Source organism: Malania oleifera, chromosome 1 (genome assembly GCF_029873635.1).
Source record: "Malania oleifera isolate guangnan ecotype guangnan chromosome 1, ASM2987363v1, whole genome shotgun sequence".
Lineage (NCBI taxonomy): Eukaryota > Viridiplantae > Streptophyta > Magnoliopsida > Santalales > Ximeniaceae > Malania > Malania oleifera.
Genome location: NC_080417.1, coordinates 126,149,593 through 126,172,068, shown reverse-complemented (window position 1 = coordinate 126,172,068; position 22,476 = coordinate 126,149,593). Strand labels below are relative to the sequence as shown.

Sequence of the window (22,476 nt, the reverse complement as noted above, 5' to 3'; positions counted from 1 at the left end):
TGTTTATAGTTTTATATATAATATAGGTTTTTGTGCTGAAAATATAATTATTCTTCATATATTGGTTACACACATGTCAAGGGTACAATAGTCATCTACTTAAAATCCCACGTTGAACCAAACATTAACATAAGAATCAATTGTGCATTCTTTGAAATCTTACAATGTAAACCAAACAAAAATATTCCCTCTAGGTGGGTTCCTACGTTTTATGGGAATATTTGGATGTCACAAATCAAATGGTCCCTAGTGTTCGAATTTGTAGTTTTTTATGTTTCTATAGTCTCTCTAAATTTGTTTGTTGCCAATCAAACCTGAATTTTGAGTTGAATCTGTGTGGCCAATGGCCATGGTTCTGTATATGGGTAAACAGATATAGCAAAAAGCCAAATCTAATTTGTGATGGGTTTGTTTTCTATCTTAGTCTATACTCGATTACTAACTTCTGGGGTTCTTTGATATGCCGTTTTAAGCTTCATATGGAAATAGATTATGTAGCTCCATTTGAAATTTCCTAAGCAGTGTTGGTCCAATAAGAAGAGGGGAGGGGGGTAGAACAATGTTGTCAGCAGCTTAAGTGTAGTTGCTAGTGGTATACTCAACAGCTCATAAATCACATGCTTTTTCACTCCACAAAGAATGTGAGACTGGTGCTGCTACTAGTTATTTTTTGGATAAGGAATTTATTAAGAAAGATGGAAAGGTACAAGAGCTAGAAGACATGATGTCCAACAAGTATGAAGAAATAAACTACAATAGAGCTGTCTCCCCAATCTCTTTTGAGTTGGGCTATTACTTATTAAGGTGTTCCATTGGTGGTAAGCCTAGTGCTTTGAGACCCAGTTCTTTGAGAGAGTTTTTGGTGGTTGAATGGGTGAAAAGGAGCTTTTTTCACCTTTTTTTTTTTTGGGTGGGGGGGGGGGGGGGGGGGGAGACGGTGGGGCGCTTTAATGTTCTATTATTCATGCTCATCTTTCTTCTGTCCCTGTATTACTTGTCCCTTTTTTAATATCCTTGTGAGTGTGGCTCAGAGATTAGAGAAATTGGTGAGGGGCTTTGTGTGATCATGATGAGGGACTTTCCGTGGCCAAGAGTAGGTGACTGTGAACTGTGCGATAGAAATATGATAGGTGATTGTGAGTAGGTCCATAAGGGATGGAGATTTGGGTTTAGGTAATTTGTGTCCAAAAACATTTTCTTGGTGCGAAAGTGGTTATGGCATTTCAATTTAGAACCTCTCTTTTTTTGGTGCATCTGTTGATTTGGACTTATGGGAGGGATGCTAAAGTTAGGATTATTTTCACTAAGTCCGTTGAAAGTTTTGTCTCAGATTTATCACTTTGTTTTTCCCCTCATGTTTGGTATAGAATTAGTAATGGGGAGAGAATCCACCTTTGAGGCGACCGTTGGATTGGTGAGGCTCCTTTGGCTATTATGTATTGTCATCTCCTTTGTTATCTTCTTTTCACGATAACCCCTATTTCCGCTTTCTTCCTATTGCAAAAGATTGGATATTATTGGGTTTCTCATTATGTGAGGAATCGAGAGACCAACGAGCTTTCCCCTTTGATTAATGTGCTTCATTCTTTTTGGTTCCAGTCAGGGAGTGACAAAAGAGTTGGGAGTTTAGACTCTTCTTGTAAATCTTTCTATTCTCATATGACTCATGATCCTAATGCTATTCCTTTTTCCCTTTACTTTTTCATTTTGGTCAGGCAGAGTTCCTTTAAAGATTCAACCATTTATGTGGACAGTGATCGTGGAAAAATTAATACTAATGACCTGCTTTTGAAATGAAGACTAGACAACTCTTTGTTGCTTGGTGTGTGCGTCCTTTGTTTTCAGAGTGGAGAGACATGTTTGCATTTGTTCTTATGCTATCATTTCTCTTGGACCCTCTGGAGTAAATTTTTTGGTATTTTTTGAGAGAATTGGGTGTACCCTTCCTCTTTGGAGGTCTTTTATGCTACGATATTTAGTGGGTTTGGGATTGGGAAGGAGAGAGGCTTTGTGGTGGTGCTCAATTATGTCTATCTTTTGGTGTATTTAGATGGAGGGAAATGCCAGAATTTTTAAGAACATGGGCTACTTATCTTAACTTGCTTTGGATTATAGTGATGTTTCTTGCATCGTTGTGGGTTTGAGGGAATGGCTTCTTTCGGCATTTGCCCATGCCAGATTTACAGAGGGATTGGAGTGCTTTGCTCCAGTAGAGCTGTTTTGCAATTATTGTCTTTTGGTTTTTGGTCTTGATCTTTTTCTTATATTTTGGGAGGATATTGTATTCTCCCTGTAGTATTTTTTTTTTCCTTTTTTTACTGTATCTTTCTTCTCTCTAATAAATTTATTTGTTTATTAGAAAAAAAAAAAAAAACACTTCTTGAACAAACACTTGAACCTAACCAGAACGCAAGCAGAACAATACAGTTGGCCCCGATCTCCTGTACAGCTGTTTCGTATTTGTGATTGATTCAAGATAAAACACTGTAGGGATTCAGACTACAACTCCAAACGAATTCAATCAGTGGAAGAGTTGCAGAAAAAAAGCTTTGGATTGTTTCATATTTGAATTAGATGAAAACTTGATGGTGAAGTCCTAGCCCACAATAACTCCAAATTGACAGCCCTAGACAGTTAGAATTCCTAAATTTTTTGAAGGATTTTGGTTTCCCAGGATAGGAGCACCTATCTGTGTCGTTGATGCAACTAGCTGAAAAGCTGAAGACTGAAGTTATGAGGAAAACATGAGGTAATCAATATGGTTGCCTTGTAAATATGTGCAGTAGACAAAATGACCTTAAGACAGCAATGCCCTTTGACTTGCACTTTTCAACACTTTTGCTTTGTCCTGCTATGATTTATTGTTGACGGATTTGGGGATTCTAAATTGTTAGATTACCACGTTACCTAAAAGCTTAAGCTGTTAGGTTGTGAGCCAACAATGTATATCAAGGCTTAATACTCCCCCACACGTGCAGCTCGACAGCACGTGGAGAGATAAACAAACAATAAACAACATTTATTATAGGGAATAAGGTAATTCTTAACAAACTAACAACAAATGCAGGCAACAAGACTAGAACCCAGGACCTCCTGTCAACCTGCTTTGATACCATGTTGGATTACAACTTTACCTAAATGCTTAAGCTGTTAGGTTGTGGGCCAACAATGTACGTTAAGCCCTAGCATAAATTATCAAATGTTCGTTGAAATTCTGTTATTATAATGATTCTTATTATTATGCAGTTATTATACGCAGTTCTTGCACTGATCTTTGTATTACTATTAGTAATTTCTGACTCTATTTTCTTGCTTCTCGTATCTTGTTTCTGCAATTGTTCCATCTTGCTAAAATTGCCACTTCTGAAACTTGTGAACGGCAATAATTTTCTTTTTGTTTGCCAGTTTCCATACATATGATTATGCAAGGCATTTTGTTAGTGCTTGTACTCGTATTCTTGGGCTTGAGGGTACTCCTGAAGGTGTAGAAGACCAAGGGAGGCTGACTCGTGTGGCTGCAGTATGTACAATTCCAACTATCCATTTGATCTTTTGTCTGCATATTAAGTGTTGACCATGTTAAGCATTGCAGTACTGTACTAATTCAAACTTTTATGGTTATTTTATCTTTTTTTTAATATGCTTGAACTTCAGTTTCCTATTGGGATAGATTCAGAAAGGTTCATTCGAGCACTTGATGCTCCTGAAGTTCAGCGTCACATTAAAGAATTAAAGGAAAGATTTGCTGACCGGAAGGTATCTGGCATCGCCTTTTCTATGAGATGTTCCATTTTATGAAATTGTCAGGGCTGCATTTAATCGTATGAGTTGGGGCATTGGAAAAGCAATGGAAATTCTGAGGCAATTTCATATTTATAGTTTGTCTTTTCTCTGTTCATCCTAGTGGATTTTGATTTGAAGTTAAATTCCAACAAACCCCAGGGCTGCAAATGAGTTTTGCCACTTGTGGCTCAGTACGGGCTCGCTTATGCTTGTATATTAAGGTTAATGAGCCAAGCTTGATCTTATTTATAAAGCTTGTTTATTATATCTAAATAAATAAATAAAAAAATCAACCACACAAGCTCGAGCTAGATTAAGCTCATCTTGCTGAGGTTTTCTGGCTATCTTGCTTGTATGCTTGTGCATAAGCTTATATAGGAGCTTATTGGCAGGCTAATACATTAGCCTGTATGAGCTCATTTATATGTTTATCAATAGCTTAAATTAGCTGTTCTTGGGTGAGAGAAACTTACCCACTCTGTCTCTCACTCTTATATTTACATGAAAGAGAACTGTTAGACTGCCACTTCACCTAAAAGGTTAAGCTGTTAGATTGCGGGCCAACAATGTATATCAAGCTTTAACACTCCCCCGTACGTGCAGCCTGACAACACATGGAGAGATCAACAAATGGTAGATAACATCCATTATAAGGAATACAGTAATTTTTAAACCCCACACAATAAATGCAGGCAAGAAGACTAAAACCCAGGAGCTCCTGGTAACCAGCTCTAATACCATGTTAGATTACCTCATCAACTAGAAGCTTAAGCTGTTAGGTTGTTGGCCAACAATGTATATCAAGCTTTAACAAGAACTACCCCTTAAAGCCCAAACACTTCCTGGTAGTATTCTCCAGAAACTGGACTGTGAATATCAAAATAGTCCAAATGCCCAAACCTGTCACATGAAAACTCAACACTGCCTGCAACTAATGCCTTAGTAAATAAATCTACAAGCTGCATCTTAGATGAGGAGAATACAAATTCTCCACTCATGTGAAGAGACGGAAGAGAAAAAAAAAAAAGAGGGAGGTGGATAAAGCAACATTCCCCAATCAAAGATCTTTCCAAAAACAAATCCGAGAACCCTTTCCCTCCACAAACTCTGAGAGATAGATCTCCAGGGACTCTCCAAAGAACATCTAAAACTAACATTGGTATCCACCCTTTCTCACTCAACCCGAACTTGCTTCTAATGATTCTATGCCAAAGGGAAGAATCCTCTAGGGAAAAATGCCAAAGCCATTAGCTAAGAGAGCAGTGTTTCTAGGCATCAACTTTCCAAGACCCAACCAATCCTCCAATTTAAACCCGCACACCACATCCCAACTCACCAAATGCCCCCTATGACGACTCCAGCCTACAAGAAATCTCTCATAATTTTTTCAGTCTTACTAGCAATTCCCACAGGACTTTTGCTGCTCTGATGCTGACTGAACATGCTCCAACACTGATGATCTTAAACACACTACTCTTGCAATTATTCTCTTCTTCAACTTCTTTGTTCCCACAATTCGCTCCTCCATCAATGCGCTGGCAACTCCAAAGGAGATTTTCCTTGAACGACTTTGCTCCACAAAATCTTCCCCTTTTTTTTTTGCCTCTTTTATATCAACCCTCTTGCTTAGAATCAATCAATACAATTCTCCCTGCCAAATCCTGTAGCCCTTCCACAAAGCGTCTCAAATTACCTCCTTTCAACCCTTCGGGAACAAAAATCAAACATTTCTGGACTCCTAACTCGAGAAATCTGCCAAGCCAGGTTGGCATTATTGCCACTACACAATCGAAGCGTCCAAATCTCTTTCTTTCAATAAATCTACTCAACTGAGACTAGACTGAAGTCACATTCTGCAAATCCATTGTATTGCTGACATAATCCATCAATTTATTTTCTCGTTCCTCTCAATCAAGACCACAAAATCTCCTACCCTCAACCTATCTGTTCTCAAATAGAAAGATTTACCTCCGATTTTGTACCAATTGCTGGAGATTCTTCTCAATCATGGCTTTCCAACAATTTTATGGTCGATGAAAAGAGGGAGGGAGGAGGGGGGAGGGGGGGGGGGAGCCTTTCTATTCTTAATTTACCTTTGATTTTATACTAATTGTTGGAGATTCTTCTCCATCATGGCTATTGAACAATTTCATGGTCGATGAAAAGAGAGGGAGGGAGGGAATTTCTCTATTCTTAAATAGAAGGATTATCTACGATTTGTACTAGTCGCTATAGATTCTTCTCCATTATGGCTGTTGAACAATTTCATGGTTGGTGAAGAGAGAGAGAGAGAGAGATTTACTGCTCCTATCACCTTAACTATAATAGTGGACCCTTAGCAATGGTAACTTGAAGTAGATTTTAAGGATCTTAGAGGGCAGGATAAAAGTTGGGTACACCTGTCATATGGTCAGTAGCAACTGATAACCCAAGGATTAGTGGGAGAGGTAGCAGATGACATACAGATTGTTCGATTACCTTTGTGAGAAAAATACGCAATTTGATTAGATGCTTGTTGAGATGATTGATGCTGCAGAAATCTTGTATACTCCTCCTCTGAGATAGTTATAATACATGGTTCACTCAAACAAGTGATGAACGAGAGAAACATACTTTTGGGATTTGAGGACTCCATCCCAACACTCACAAACTTAGACTAATGATAACAAGATTAGTAGCTGGAAGTTTGGAACAATCAGAACATCCACGAACAAGGTGACCCATCATGAATGAGTCATAGATCAACCTGCACAACCATAGCACCAAGAAGCTTAGACATAGCCTGAAGAAACTGACACACAGCAGTGGAACAATTGGAGCAACCATGGGCAAGGTGACCCACCGCGTAGGAGTGACGACTAAATCAGCATAAGGCTTCCACAGCACCAAAAAGCTTACACACAGCCCCTAGAAACCAACACAGAGCTCTAACATACCAAACAACCATTTACAGAGTTCTTTGAGTGAACAATAAAAAAATGTTGAATTTTTTGAACAAAATACATGATGAACAACTTGGTATTATGATGTAAGGAGGTATTTTGAACGTTTTGGAGCATATGGAAGCAGAAATATGCTTAAAACGCTCTAATGAGCCAGAAAGTGGAGTCAGAGCTGCCAGCTTCCGGCCCTGCTTGGTGATGCGTGGGACACTCTAGCTGTGAAATTTCACAGGGCAGCAGATTGTCAGGTTCTGAGAGTGGCTATGCGGTTATTTTTGTTTAATATAAAGTGTTTCTTTGAGTTTCTGAGAGGACAGAAGCATCCAGGATTTTTCTGGTGACTACAGTATTTTTCGGCAGCTCCTGAACTTTGCCTCTGGTCTTTGGTGGTGCGGATTATCCTTCTACAGCAGCCGGTTTGAGGTTTAGGGTTTGGTTTTTGTTTGAGGTTTAGAGTTTAGTTTTGACATGATAAATTAAGGAATGAATATAATCGCAGTAAGTTAGGTGTAGCTCCTATAGAGGATAAGATAAGGGAGGGACGACTCAGATGGTATGGACACTTGCAACGTAGGCCACATAGTGCACCAGTGAGGAAGAGTGAGGTAGTTACTGTGGAGGGTAGTAGAAGGGGTAGGTGTAGACCTAAAATAACTTGGGAGGAGATAGTGAGGATTTAATATCCTTGAATCTGTCAAAAGAAATGGTCCATTATCGCATAAATTGGCGGAAAATGATTCCTATAGCCGACCCCACCTAGTGGGACTTAAGGCTTGGTTTTGTTGTTGTTGTTGTATAATAAAAGAGAGTATATAAGATGGCGAAAAAAGAAGGTACAATGTGCGGGGACAAGGAGTCTGCCAAAAAAACAGGACAAAAGAAAAAAAATTTAAAATAAAAACAAAAAAACCGAAGATCACACCATGAAACTAGATAAAATTAACCCAGAAAACCCTTTTTTAGACCCTTTCCATCACAATTTACCGAACCCTTCAAACTTGCTAATTCTCTTTGACCCTTCAATTTAGGACTTTTGCCACCATCCAAGCGAACCTTATTTCCTTCAATATCACTCAACTTTAAATTTGCTTATCCAAAAGATCTCGGGCTTCTAAATCATTGGGAATTTTTTCAACAGAAGTAGGCATTATTCCATCCATATACTATGAATTATTGACTAAACCATCATTTTCAAAAATACACTCCCTCCAAACCTTCCAACAGGGCTGTTGGGGGGTAAATCTATGAGCAACAATCACACACAAGCAAAATAAACAACCCAAAAATGGAACACCTGATTTACGTGGTTTGGTCCAATCGACCTACGTCCACGAAGTACACACCAATTCACTATAACCAGGAGAATTACAAGGAGGAGGAGGAGGCTATTGCCCTCAACTCTAAGTCTCGTTCTCTTTCTCTCTCTCTCTCTCTCACACACAACACACTCTCTGCCTCACACACTACGCATGCAGCTTCTGCACACCTCACAACTCTGCACTTCCCTCTGTTATGCACACACCACACCACACCACACCACACCACACCACACAATGCGCCGATTACACACACATACACATCACATGTATTTATTCATGGATGGGGGGTAAAAGTCAAGCAGAGGGGGCTGAATTTTCGGCCATGGTAGGCAAGGTAGGTGGAGGGCTGCCAGTCTCCATTTAGTGCATAGGTCTCCATTAGCTGCTGGGTGGTGCGGCTACCTACTTTACGAGCCACACCCTAACAATCTCCACCTTGGCGAGTATCAACTCCCAAGTCCGCAGCTCCACCTTGATACGAACTCGATTGAGGCAAATCTTCATAGCTTGGTTCAAATGTCTAAACCATGCAAAGAGCACCACCTTCTCCATTGGCAAACCAAACTCGTCTGTCCATTCTTGACAATGTGCAGCTGTCATCATCCAAGGTCAAACCATCAACCACTGTGGTTCCCATCAAATGATACAGCCCACGAGACTTCTTCCCAGTAAAAACTATTGAGTCACGTTGAGCACCTTCATAGCTCCACCTGCGATAAAGATTTGACAACCCTTAGAATCCAACTGACTAAGGGAGATCAAATTTCTTCGCATCTTTGGAACGATGTTTACACCATCCAAAATATGGACCGCTCCAACAGGCATCTTCTGCTTCACAGATCCAATCCCTCTGACATTGCATGAAGACCCATCACTGAGTGATACCGTACTGCGAACTTCTTTGAAAGAATGGAAAAATTCTTTTTTAAAACAAACATGAACTGAACTCTCAGAGTCCAAAACCCATCCATCATTGTTTGGACTGCTATGAGCATTCATATTTGTTCTCATCAATTTTCGGCACTCACTCTTCATATGGCTGTACTTCTTGCAGTATCGACACCGCACATTATTTTGATTGTTTTGTTGATGCATGCTGCTTGCCATTGCAAGGACCTCATCATTATCATGCCATGTGGCATGCTCCGATACATTGACACCATCCTGTCATGAACTGAACTCTCAGAGTCCAAAACCCATCCATCATTGTTTGGACTGCTATGAGCATTCATGTTTGTTCTCATCAATTTTTGGCACTCACTCTTCATATGGCTGTACTTCTTGCAGTATCGACACCGCACATTATTTTGATTGTTTTGTCGATGCATGCTGCTTGCCATTACAAGGACCTCATCATTATCATGCCATGTGGCATGCTCCGATACATTGACACCATCTCGTGTCTTCTTTTCTTCTTCATATCGTTTTCGATCTTCACAGTCCCTTTGGAAGTGACCCTTTTTATCACACCAATAGCATACAACCTCGCTCGTATCTCGTCTTCTTGATTTTGAATGCCATTGTTTATCTCTGAGCTTTCGATCTTTGCTTCTTCCTTGTCTCTCACTATTAGCCACCAAAGTCTGATCATGAGAAGTCAAAACCGGCCTTTTTAGTGTCTCTGAATCTTGAAGTGATGCCATCACATCGTCCAACTTCATGGTATCCTTCCCCACGAGCAATGCAGTTACCAGACCATCAAATGAAGCTGGTAGAGACGACAAAAGTAGAAGTGCCTTATCTTCTTCATCAATTTTCATGCCAAGGCTCAATAACTAGGTCAAAATCTTGTTGAAATCATTTGTGTGATAAAAAAACTACTTCCTTCATTCATTCGGAGTTAATAAAGTTTCTTCTTTAGAAACAACTTATCAGTAAGGGACTTCGACATATACCTCTGCTCCAATTTCTTCCAGAGCTCCATCGGCGAGGTTTCGTTTGACACAAAATATTTGACTTCATTTGCTAGACACAATCGGTTTGTGCTAACCGTCTTCATCTCCAAATTGGTCCAAACATCATCTTTGATATCATCTGGCTTCTTCCCGATCAACAGCTTGATCAAGCGTTGTTGAACCAAAATATCCTTCACTGTGCTCTACCACAAGCTGAAGTTGTTCTGCTCATCAAACTTCTGCACCTCAAATTTTAAAATGCCACCACCTACCATTCTGCTCCAAATCTCACAAAATGGACACCGCCAATGGCTTCAGAACAACTGAAAACCTTAGAAATGGTTCAATTCGTTCGAAAAACCGACCTGAAATGGTTCCGCAAGCCTGGTCAAACTTTTGGTCAAAACAAACTCCAGTTAACTCTCCGTTAAACTTAACGGAATATTCCCTTCATTAACAAAATATACCTGACGCCATTAACGATCACCGACGTCAGTACTTGACACGGAGTGCTGACGTGGCATTGTGGGGCTCACCGTGGGTCTCGCTACTGACGTGGTAGCTGACGTTAGTCGTCCTCTTCCTTCAGACGCTCTCCGGGCGTTTGTTGGCGCGTGGGAGCGCATGAGGCCTCCTACTGGCGCTTGAGGGCGCGTCATCTAAATGTCGGTGGCGCGTGCGGCGTCTTTTGAGCTTTGTTTGAGCTCCTATTTCCACTATTGGCTTCGTGTGAACGAGAGGAACACAATGGTGGCCTCAAACTCGGTTTTGAGGTACTCGACAGAGGCTCCAATTTGGCAATTTTGCTCCGATCTGGCGATTTTGCTCCAACCTTGCTCTGATACCAATTGCTGGGGGTGGACCTATGAGCAACAATCACATACGAGCAAAATAAACAACCCAAAAATGGAACACCGGATTTACGTGGTTCGGTCCAATCGACCTACGTCCACAAAGCACACACCAATTCACTATAACCGGGAGAATTACAAGGAGGAGGAGGAGGCTACTACCCTCAAGTCTAACTCTCTCTCTCTCTCTCTCTTTCTCACAACACACTCTTTGCCTCACACTACGCACGCAGCTTCTGCACACCTCACAACTCTGCACTTCCCTCTGTTATGCACACACCACATCACACAACACAATGCGCCGATTACACACACATACACATCACATGTATTTATACATGGATGGGGGGTAAAAGTCAAGCAGGGGGGGCTGAATTTTCAGCCATGGTAGGCAAGGTAGGTGGAGGGCTGCCAGTCTCCATTTACTGCAGGTCTCCATTAGTTGTTGGGTGGTGTGGCTGCCTACTCTACGAGCCACACCCTAACAAGGGCAGGATTAACATAAGATAAATTCCCTACTTCGTTGCAATAATCATAAGCATACCCATATTGTTTCTGAATCCCATCCAACAATAACCCCACCACAGTCAAATTCACTCAAATCTTCACTTTCTGAATCCGAAATATCCCCCCATTTTCTTAACCTCCTTTTCTTTCCTTTTCGTATTGTTGCACCCAACCTTCTTTGTAAGAGAGTCTTCCACTATGCTAAATTCTCATCTAGAGTCTCTCCTTAAAAGCTTTGTCCACCTTACACCAAAATTTTCTCTCTTCTCATCAAATACCTTCCTTTTCTTGGCGCTCATATGAACTAACTTCCGGTGTGCATACACCTTACTACTCTCAAATCTATCAAGATTCAGGCACAAGATACCATCAATCTCCCCCATAATTGCTCCTGGATTTTACATCTTACCTCCCTATTTTCTAAACACGCGTCCGGCTTTGTTACATTTTTAATCTCAATAGTCTAATTTTAGCTTAGAACTGTCAGTAGTCTGGGTATGTACCAGAGTTTGATCATCCCGACTTGAAGTTTGGAGTGATGGACTCTAAAAGGTGAATTTTAACCTCCTTCCTATTGCTCGTTTCCTAAGCTCTAAGGACTGAAATCTGGTCCTTCACATTGTTGAACCCTGGCTCTGACTTGTCTGATTCCGGCTATCCCTATCCAGCATCATGACCTTCGCCATTTACCTTCAGAATAGAACCCAAGGAATGAGAACCTGCCCTAGACTCTTCATTAGAGTCCAATTTGGATAAACCTAAGTCTCGGGCTTGCTCAAGTAAATGGCGCAATTTATATAAAAAAGAAATACCCTTCTTATCAATAAGTCAGGCCAGGTCCAAAACAAGAATCATGCCTTGCGGCCCATATCTCTTTGCTTCCTCCCCCCCTGAATGCAGCCCTAGAAGCCTCTGAAACAAACGACTCCTCTGTCGGAACCCTAGCTACCTTCTCAGGTAATTCTGATTGGTTGACAAAGATTGCAGCCTTTGGAGGTTGCTGACTGTTTGACAACTGGTTTTCTATGGTTAGTTCCAGCAGATTAACGACATTTGCTGCTGATTTTGGAAGCTCAACCTTGTTCATCTGAACTGCACTGCCACACCTACAACACCTGTCCTCCTAAACGGCTTCCATAACTTGATCTTTAGAGAAAGCTTGACCATGAGCAATGATGATCTCCCCTCGTCCTTATGCAGATGCAGATTGAAGGATTTCCTTCGATCTGAATCCCTTGGCTCATCAAAACCTAATCCAATCTTCATAGCAGCAAATGCACAAGGGGGAGGGAGGAGTAGTATCACAAGGGGGAAAGTGTGGCGGGGGAGGGAGAGAGACAAATAGGGCCATCAATTGCATACAGGCATCAGTGTCGGAACACTGCTGGGACAGTGTCGGAGCAATGCCGGCAAGAGCATGCGAAAGAGGGTTCCATTAGGTTCAAAAAATTAATCGCCATTCCATTCTTATTCCCATGTTTAGCATGAGACTTACTAACTTAGGGTTTAGGTAGGATCTTGCTTTGATACCACATTGAATAATTGGGTAGAATGGAAGACCTAACACAATGATAGGTCTCTCCTTTGTTAATAATATATGTCAAGTACATCCAATAATCATAATACCCTCACTAACGCTCGCTAATTAACACAACACTAACACACTAATAATGATAAATAGCTAAAATAACCATTAACAGTTATATAAAATAGAATTTTATGAAAGAGAAAAAAATGGTACATGAAGGACAAATTCCTCCGGCCCAACAAATTAGCTACAAGATTAGAAGAAGAAATTGGTGGTACAAAGCTAATGAAGCCAAATTATCCTGTCTCACTACAATTAGTTAGAGATGCCCCTAAGGAAGCCATGCATAGAGCACTAAAGTGATGCACAAAAAGCAATCTTACTTCAAAGTTCAAACCGACATAAGTGAAGTAACAATGCCTTTGAAGATTCTAGCATTCCTTTCAAACTATGTGCACAAATAATTGCAAAAACCATATACCTCCAAAGAGCTTTTATCTCCCTCCTATGAGGTCTTGAGTTCTAGTTTTGTTTTCTCTGGTTATTGTATTGTTCACAAAAAGTATCTTATTCCCTATAATGATTGTTATTCATTGTCGCTTCTCTTCACATGCGTCTAGACCGCCCCTGTGAGTTTTAAGGCTTGATATACGTTGTTAAACCAGAACTTAAACAGCTTAAACTTTTTGTTAACGAGGTCATTTAATATAACATATTCTTTTTTCTTTTCTCTTTTTGGTGGAATGTTCTCGTTATTGAGCACTTGCATTTCTATGCAGAGTGACTGAATGGTCTTTTTCTCAACAAGGTCTTAAATTTCGATTTCGAGTAAAATTTTAGGGCTACAACATTATGGAAATTTTCATGTCGATGTCAATGTCGATTTTGATATAAGGTGCAATAATGTAATATAATAATCATATTTAGTACATACAATTAATATACATTAAATTCATAAAGTAATTTAATATTCTTTATTTTATACAGATATAGAAAATTTGAACATAAATAGTCAAATAAAATGTTCTATCTAATATCTAAGTTTAATTTTCATAGAATTTCAAAAGTTTGAATGCGATAATTCATATCCTTGCTGTATTAATCTTTGTTTCAACTGTCAAAAGAAAAAAAAAAAAAAAAAGATTAATTAAGAGTGAAATTTTAGTTCGGTTTTGAATCTCATATTTTAAATTAAAGGAAAATTTGTTTTGTTTTAAGTTTTGACAAATTTTGCTAAAATTTAGAGATTTTGATGAATTTCAAATGATTAGTAGAAATTTCAATGAAAATTTTGTAAGACAGAAATCAACTACCATGTCAATTTCTAAGGTGGTGGAAACTGGAAATTTCAACAATTTCATGGAAATTTAGGACCATGGTTCTCATCATCCTTTGCTTTGTTAAGTTGATATGTCAAACAATTGACTTCATCCATAATAAATATATAATGACTTTACTTTGATTTATTTTGCTTATTATTATTTTCACTTGACAGGTAATGCTAGGTGTTGATCGTCTTGATATGATTAAAGGGATTCCCCAAAAAATACTTGCATTTGAAAAATTTCTTGAGGAGAACCCAAATTGGCGCGACAAAGTAGTTTTGCTGCAAATTGCTGTCCCAACAAGAACAGATGTTCCCGAGTGTATGTCTTTCTTAACATCCTTTCTTGACTTTTAAATTGTTGCCTATTTTGTTGATGTGTCTTTCGTTTTGTTATTGTTGAATAAGTTATTTGTTGTTTTGGTAATTGTTGAATAATTGGGTAAAATGGGAGGCCTTACATCAATGATAGATCTCTTCCTCTATTTATAATATATGTTAAGTACAATTCTAATGACCATAATACCCTTACTAACTCACACTTATTAACATAACAACACATAAATATAATGGTAAATGACTAAATAATCACTAACACTCCCCCTCAAGTTGGAGCATATATATTATATGCTCCTAGCTTGTTACAAATGAATTTCACATGAGCACCTCCCAAGGCTTTAGCGAATAAATCAGCAAGCTGAAACTCAGACTTCACATAAGTGGTTGTAATGAGCTTCTATACAAGTTTCTCTTGAATAAAGTGGCAGTCAACTTCAATGTGCTTTGCCTGCTCATGGAAGACTCGGTTGGAGGCTATATGAATAGCAACTCGATTATCACACATTAACTCCATGGGTTGAGAATGTGGAAAACCTAATTCTTTTATCATGTTCTTCAATAAAACAAGTTCACATGTAGTGTACGCCATAGCCCTATACTTTGACTTAGCACTTGACCTGGGCACCACAATTCATTTCCAAGACACCAAATTACCACCGACAAAGATGCAGTAGCTAGTTGTGGATCTTCGGTCAGAATGTGATCCAGCCCAATTTACTTTTGTATATCCTTGAATATGAGTGTGACCTCGATCCTGATATAAGAGGCCTCTCCCTGGTGCACCTTTGAGATATCTGAAAATGTGAATTACTGTATCCTACTGACTTGTTCTTGGGGGGATTGAGAATCTGACTCACAACACTTGTTGCGAAGGATATATCTAGTCAAATGACTGTAAGATAATTCAATTTTCCAAAAAGTCTTCTGTACCGTTTTCATAAGAAGACCACCTTTCTGATTGGAAATCTGATAAGCAGTTGGGCCTGCCCTTTTGGTTGGCCTAGCTGCGTATCACCCAACTGAATTTTCTCCTCCCTAGACTGGCCCAATATAGAATACAAATTCTGCTATTGAGCCTTCTTAACCACCTGCCCCATCAGGGTGCTAAGTTATGAAATGGGGCTCTAGAGTACTACTTGATGTGGTCTTCAAAGAATTCAAGTGTCTAAAGCTATCTATCAAGAGTTAAATGGCGGCTTCCTTTGCATATTATTGTAGTCAAACCATGCCATTCCGAAACAATTGCCATCTGCAGTACAGTTCTGATGTGCACCTCATTTGTACACTAGTAATATTTTTTTGAAAAACAAAAAATTATATTAAAGGAAAAAAGGAGTACAACAAGAAAGTTAAAAAAAAAAAAAAAATTTGGAGAACAAGATATCGTCCCAATACCAAAGGGGAGCAGCTAAACAAAAAGAAAGTAATTATGGGACAATTCTAACAGAGTAGTGCCAACCAATTCTGATGCAATTCTTCAAAAGAAAAATGACAAATGAATCCATTTGTCTAGCACCAAAGAGATGCAAGGAATGGCAGTCCACTCTAGAGCATGCTACTGGAAGTGGCTATGAAAACTCTATAAACCAAATGTTAGCTAGAACATCACAATGCTACAAGGCCTTCCTCCCTTTGCTTTTGCCAAAACCTGTAAACATAATAGTATGAAACTCTGTAAAGAGGAGCGGCACACCCAATTTTCACCAAAAATCCCAAATTTATTACTTAGAAGAGTCCAAGTGAAGGGACAATATAGAAAAACGAGTGAGAGCAGTTTTACCCACTCATAAAGCAGAGGACACAAACATCAGGCGACTAGTCTTAGGTATTTGCTTCTAAAGCAAATCATTAGTATTGATTTTCTCAAGGTTCTAAGTCAAAGAACAGGCCTTGATCTTTGAAGGAGCTTTAGATTTCCAAAATAAAGAATAAATGGCAAAAGGACAAACATAAGGGTCATGTATCAAATGAGAAAAGAAAAAATAGCCCAAGAATTTAATAGAATCTAAACCCCAAACACTTTTTTTTCACTCCTCAACCTGGACACAAAAAAAATCAAGCACAATAGTCCAAGAAGCAAGCTCATTAGTTTCTCACTTATGAAGATTCCTCCCAAAATGAAAATCACATGAATGGCTGTCCTCTTGCATAATGAGGAAGGCAGAAATAGAAGACTTGTGAAAAGTAGATAATTGATAAAGATGAGGGAATCCAGGAGCCAAAGGCATAGTCCCAATCCAATGACCCTTTGAAGTGAAAAAAGCTCATTTCCATCCATCCAACCTCCTAGCAGTTCTTACGAAGACTAGATCCCAAAAAGAGTGGGCAGTTGGATTGCCCTTTGAAGTGACAACTAAGTAGCTAATAGGACAAATTAGATCACCACACCCTCCTAGCCTAGAAAAATAACTCGAAACTATCCCTATGCCTACAATCACTGCACTGTTCTCAGAGAAATTAATTTTTAACCCCAACAATTGTGACGTGGGAAACTAATTTTATTTTAAAATATTTTATTGAGCAATATTTTGTGATTCTAGGGTATTAGTTTTCAGGAAAGTAAAATAATTATAATAATTTTATTTTTATTATATTATTTTTTAACGTGTATTATTCTGCAATTTTATTATTTTTATCATATTATTTGATTTAAAGATGAAAATGAGCATTTTTTAATTTAAATTTTTTTAGTTTTATAAATATTAACCAAACAGGTTGCTGGTTTTTGGTTTTTAGTTTTTGTTTCTCATTTTTGGTTTTGGTTTTTGGTTTTCCTTTCTATAGTTTTTGACAGTGACACCAAATGACCCCTAAGCTATTGGGTTGTGGACCAATAATTATATCAAGATTTAACATAATATATGTATTTATTTTAGGTGTCTAACAGTCCAGGATGTAGGTAAGCAAATGATGTTGGTGAAATGCTTACTTAAGCATTGGTGGCGCTAAATTTTCAAATTTCTTGAATTTAGAAATTTGTAAAGACCATTGAGGGTCAGTGGAAAGAGTGCTTACAGTGTCTTGCTGTGCAAGCATTAACTTATAGCACTGCATGCAATGATCTAACCAGTGAAGGTTTATGATATTTAAAAAGAAGTAGCTTGCTGGTACCTTTTGCCCAAAGAAATTTCAACTTTTGGCCAGAAAGAAATTTCTGAAACTGAGGAGTAACACATTGTACTTTTTGTCTTGAAATGATTAAATATCTATTGTAGACAGCCTTTTCCATATGATTTCATTTTGTCATGGATAACAGCTTCTGCATCAAAGCCTAAATATTTTTCTGCATCCATTTCATAGCAACCATGAATTTCAGCAAGTTTTCAATGCTATAACTCTTCTTCTGTACCGGCGTAGATACTTGACTCAGTCTTCTGTCTATGATTGGTCTCTTTGTTGGATTTTTTTTGCCTAGACATTGATGCATCGCTTTATTTTGCTACATGTTTTCACAGATAAAAAACTTTCAAGCCAAGTTCATGAAATTGTTGGACGCATTAATGGCAGATTTGGATCCTATAGTGCTGTTCCAATTCATCATCTGGTCTGTTTTTTGCTTCCTCATTTGATACTTGATCCATGAAATATGAAACTATATGTAAGAGTGTATTGATTTGTTTTGTTATTGGTTTGATTTGGAATGGTCTTGCTTATATAGTGTCCCTCCTTAATAAATAATTTTCTGTAATGTAATAATTCCTTAATATTATTTTCAGGAATAAAGTTTGTTCCGCTGATTATAATTAATAAAATACATAATATGTACTAATTAATGATTTTGGTTATATTCTCTTTATAACATTAATTATTGGCATGTCTAGTTTCATTAAACAAATGTAATACATTTTGTATATTAATATAGTTTTTTAGCCTGTAAAAATCAAAATGGAAACACATAGAAAGAGACATAAGACATAAAGTCACTAGAGAAATTTAGGAGGCAAATTTTTTAGCCAAAATTGAAAATCAATTGTCAAGTCATGGTCTTACTGTTCAATTACTTTAGAAGCTTTACGACTTAAAGAAACTGAACAAATTTTTTTTGGTTGAAAAAAAAAAGCACTGAACAATTTTATTTATTAAGGTCATTGGTTGTGGATATATTGATAGCCTATGTGAAAAATGTGATCCTAGAGTATGAAAGTTATAGCTAGAAAATTCCTTTGTATTACCATTATTTATTATTGTTGTTGTTGTTATTTTTATTATAGAACAATGTAAAACTAAAAAAAAAAAAAAAAAAAAACAACAACTCTATGAAGTAGGTTTCTTATAGATAATATTTGCTGTTAATTTTATTTTTTTTTCTTGTTCTGAATTATAATGTTCAAGGGGGTCAACATGTTTATGTGTCATCTTGTTTCCAGTGGGGGCATTCCTTATCTTTAACACATGAAAATATTTCTTAATCTATGTTTTCTTGTAGTGCTACTTGTTTCAACATCCTCATTTTTTGCTGCAATTCTTTGGATATGTTTTGTGTTTGTGGAGTCCACATGCATTTCTACATTTTAACAATCTTTTTATGTACAATATCCCCATCAATAATTTATTTTGGCATATGATTGATCTTGATCTTAAGAAGTCCCTTAAATCATTTTTAGGCATTGTTTGACCACCATAGCAACAACTCTGTCATTTTCTCTGTTCCTCAGTTTACATTCCCTATTATGTCTTAGTTTGCTACTTCAAAACAATCCTTTTCAATAGAACGTATATTCGTGCAAAATTCAAGAAGCGGCTAAGCTTCAATATCACATGTGGGAGGACAATTGGCAATTGATAAGAGATAAATCTGTCAAGGTAAAAGATTTTTAGCCTATTAGTCTATAAGACGCTAACAAAGTCGTCGGTAAATAGTGTGAGTGGGCTTTTATCTAATGAAACTGCTGATTCTCAGGGCGCTTATATATGAGGCCATTAGATTTTGGATGTTTGATTAGTGCCAAATGAGGTTGTTGATTATGCTAAGCTCATAGGTATGGCCATATGGGGTCTGTCTTAAATTTGGATTTGTTGGAGATTTCATGATAGGGTGTTAAGGTGAAACAATTTAGGTGTGAATGGAGAAAATGGATATGTGATTGTCTTTGATTAGTTTTCTTCGCAGTTATGGTCAATGGTGAGTCAAAGTCATGGTTTGGAGCGTCGATATCTTATTTTTATTTTTTAAATAATAAAAGGAAGCATATTAGATAGGGACAAAAGAAGGTACAATGTGCGAGGACAAGGAGTCCACAAAAAAAAAAAAATAAAGAAAAGAGAAAAAAAAAACAAAAAAACTGGAGACTACACTCTGAAACTATATAAAATTAACCAAGAAAACCCCTTTTCAGACTCTATCCATCATAGTTGACCAAGTTCTTCAAATTTTCTAATTCGCTTTAACCCTTGAATTTATGACTTTTGCCACCATCCAAGCGAACCTCATTTCCTCCAATGTCACTCAACTTTAAATCCAACTTATCCAGAAGATCTTGAGCTTCTAAGTGGTCATTGGGAATTTCCTCCATGGGAGTAGGCAAATATTCCATCCCTATGCTGTAAATTGTTGATCAAACTATCATTTTAAAAAATAAATACTCCCTCCAAACCTTCCAACAGGGTAGGATGAACATAAGATAAATCCCCTACTTTGTCACAAGAATTAGAAACGTAGCTATATTGTTTTCAAATCTCATCCAACAACAACCCCCCACCACAGTCAAATTCACTCAAATCATCAATTTCTAAACCTGAAAAATCCCTCCATTTCTTTACCTCCTTTTCTTTTCTTTCCCCATAGCTACACCCAACCTCCTTAATAAGAGAGTCTTCCACCATGCTAAGTTCTTTAGAGTCTCTCCTTAAAACTTTGTCCCTGCCACACCAGAATTTTCTCTCTTCTCATCAAACACCTTTGTCATCTCAGTACCCACGAGCTGCCTTCTGATGAGCGTACACCTTACTTCCCTTAGATCTGTTAAAATTCGGACAACAAGATGTCATCAATTTTCCCCATGACTGCTCCTGGTTTTTTCTTTTTTTGCATCTGACCTCCCTATTTTTTCGAACTCTCGTTATGCTAATTACATTTTTAATACCACTGTCTAACTCCGAGCTATTAATATTCTGGGAATGTTCCAGAGTTTGATCAGCCCGATTCGAAGTTTAGAGTGCTGGAATCTCCTTTTCACTGCTCGTTTCCTGGTCCTTCCCATTCTTGAAAATCCGGCACTGACTTATTTGATTCCCCATTTCCCCGTCCAGCATCCTAACTTTTTCTACTTATCTTCTATATAGAGACCGAGGAATGAGGACCCCTCTTAGACTCCTTGTTAAGGCCCAACTCAAGTATACCTTAGCCTTGGCCTTGCTCAAGTAAATGGCCCAGTTTATACCCCAAAAAAAAAAAAAAAATCCTTCTTTTCAATTAGTTGGGCCAGGTTCGTAACTAAAAACACACATTTAACAGGAATTTGATTGAGAGAAATGGTTTGTGTCGTTTTCAACTATCAAGGATGTTTGATTATTTTTGTTTGTTTTCCAGACGTGGTTGTAGGATTCTAGATGCATCAAGGGAATTTTCTTGTAAATCTTTCTTTGAGCGTCGTACTTGTTGTCTAATATTTTTTATGCCTGTTGCTATCTCTTATTTGGAAAGCTAAGTGTCTGTTTAGTATAATTTATTTTCTATTTTCTATTTTCGTTTCTATACAGAAACAAATTATGAGTGTATTTTTGTTTATTGCCAATTTTCTTTTTCTAGTTGGCTTTTAGTTTTCAAAAAAATTGAAAACCAAATATTATAGTTTTCACTTATTTTGGTAATTTGTTGCCAAAATACATTAATATGTAGAATCAACTTTTGTAAATTAAATCATTCATTTTGTACGTAATTTAATTAAAACTAAAATGATATGAGGATGAATTTAAAGCATAATCAAAATAACAATATATTCATAAAATTTCTTAAAATTTAAATAAAAATAATAAGTCATTTAAAAAATATTTTTTCTATTTTTTTTTAATTTTCATATACTATAAATTGTTCTTGCAACACTAAAAAGTTTTAAAAAATACTTTTTCTATTTTTTGAATTTTCATATACTATAAGATCGTTCTTGCAACACTAAAAAGTCAGTTTTGAAATATAATAATTTAGTAAAATAATTATAATAATATGTATTTCATTATATTATTTTTATTTATATATTTATTTTTATCAATTAAATCATATATTTAATTGGTATTTCATTCAAGGAAATAAAATGAGCATTTGTTCAATCAAGTTTTAATTTTGATTAGTTTTATAAATATTGACCAAACACGTTGCTGGTTTTTGGTTTTTGTTTATAGTTTTTATTTTTTTGTTTTCGTTTCCATAATTTTTGATAGTGATACCAGATGGCCCCTAAAATTCCTTCCGAAGCTGAGTCTTTCATTCATGTAAATTGATAGGATTCATACAAATGATATGCTCAGAGTCATGTGTTATGACTATTTTGGTGTTATTGCTTTTGAGTGGTTAGGCTTTATATTGGAAGAGCAAACATCAAGTGTCATTTAGTTGTGTGCTATGGTTGCCATTTAAGGATTTATTCTGTAATTCTCACACATCATATGAGCAATCATCCAATTTGCGTTTTATGATATATTTTGTTTTAAATGTTGTTATTTACCATAAATGGAACGCTTTTTTATGTCATCTCTTTTTCCTTTTTATGTACAGGATCGTTCTCTTGACTTCCATGGACTATGCGCACTTTATGCTGTCACCGGTACTAATTTTGTGTTCATATATATAATTTTATTTAATCACTATTATACAAGGGATATAATGTTTATAGGTGCAGAAAGCGTTAAAAGGCAACATTAGGAAGATATAGATGATATTATAAAAGGGGTATTAGGTAGCCAAAAAAAATATGTATATTTAGGAGATTAGGAGCAAGATTTGAAGGGTCATGTGGGAATGGATAATAAAAGTTATGATAGAATACATGGGG

General features: G+C 37.2%; 1 protein-coding gene across 2 annotated transcripts in view; it reads left to right on the top strand.

The window, feature by feature from the left end:
• The window catches only part of LOC131157124 (alpha,alpha-trehalose-phosphate synthase [UDP-forming] 1), a 73,554-nt gene that overhangs the window by 14,987 nt on the left and 36,091 nt on the right, over nt 1-22,476 (top strand). For both annotated transcript variants that reach the window (XM_058111034.1, XM_058111026.1), the window contains 5 exons: nt 3,406-3,520; nt 3,655-3,756; nt 14,321-14,471; nt 17,944-18,032; nt 22,200-22,248. In XM_058111034.1, the coding sequence (XP_057967017.1) occupies nt 3,406-3,520; nt 3,655-3,756; nt 14,321-14,471; nt 17,944-18,032; nt 22,200-22,248 (506 nt within the window). The remainder of the gene's footprint in view (nt 1-3,405; nt 3,521-3,654; nt 3,757-14,320; nt 14,472-17,943; nt 18,033-22,199; nt 22,249-22,476) is intronic.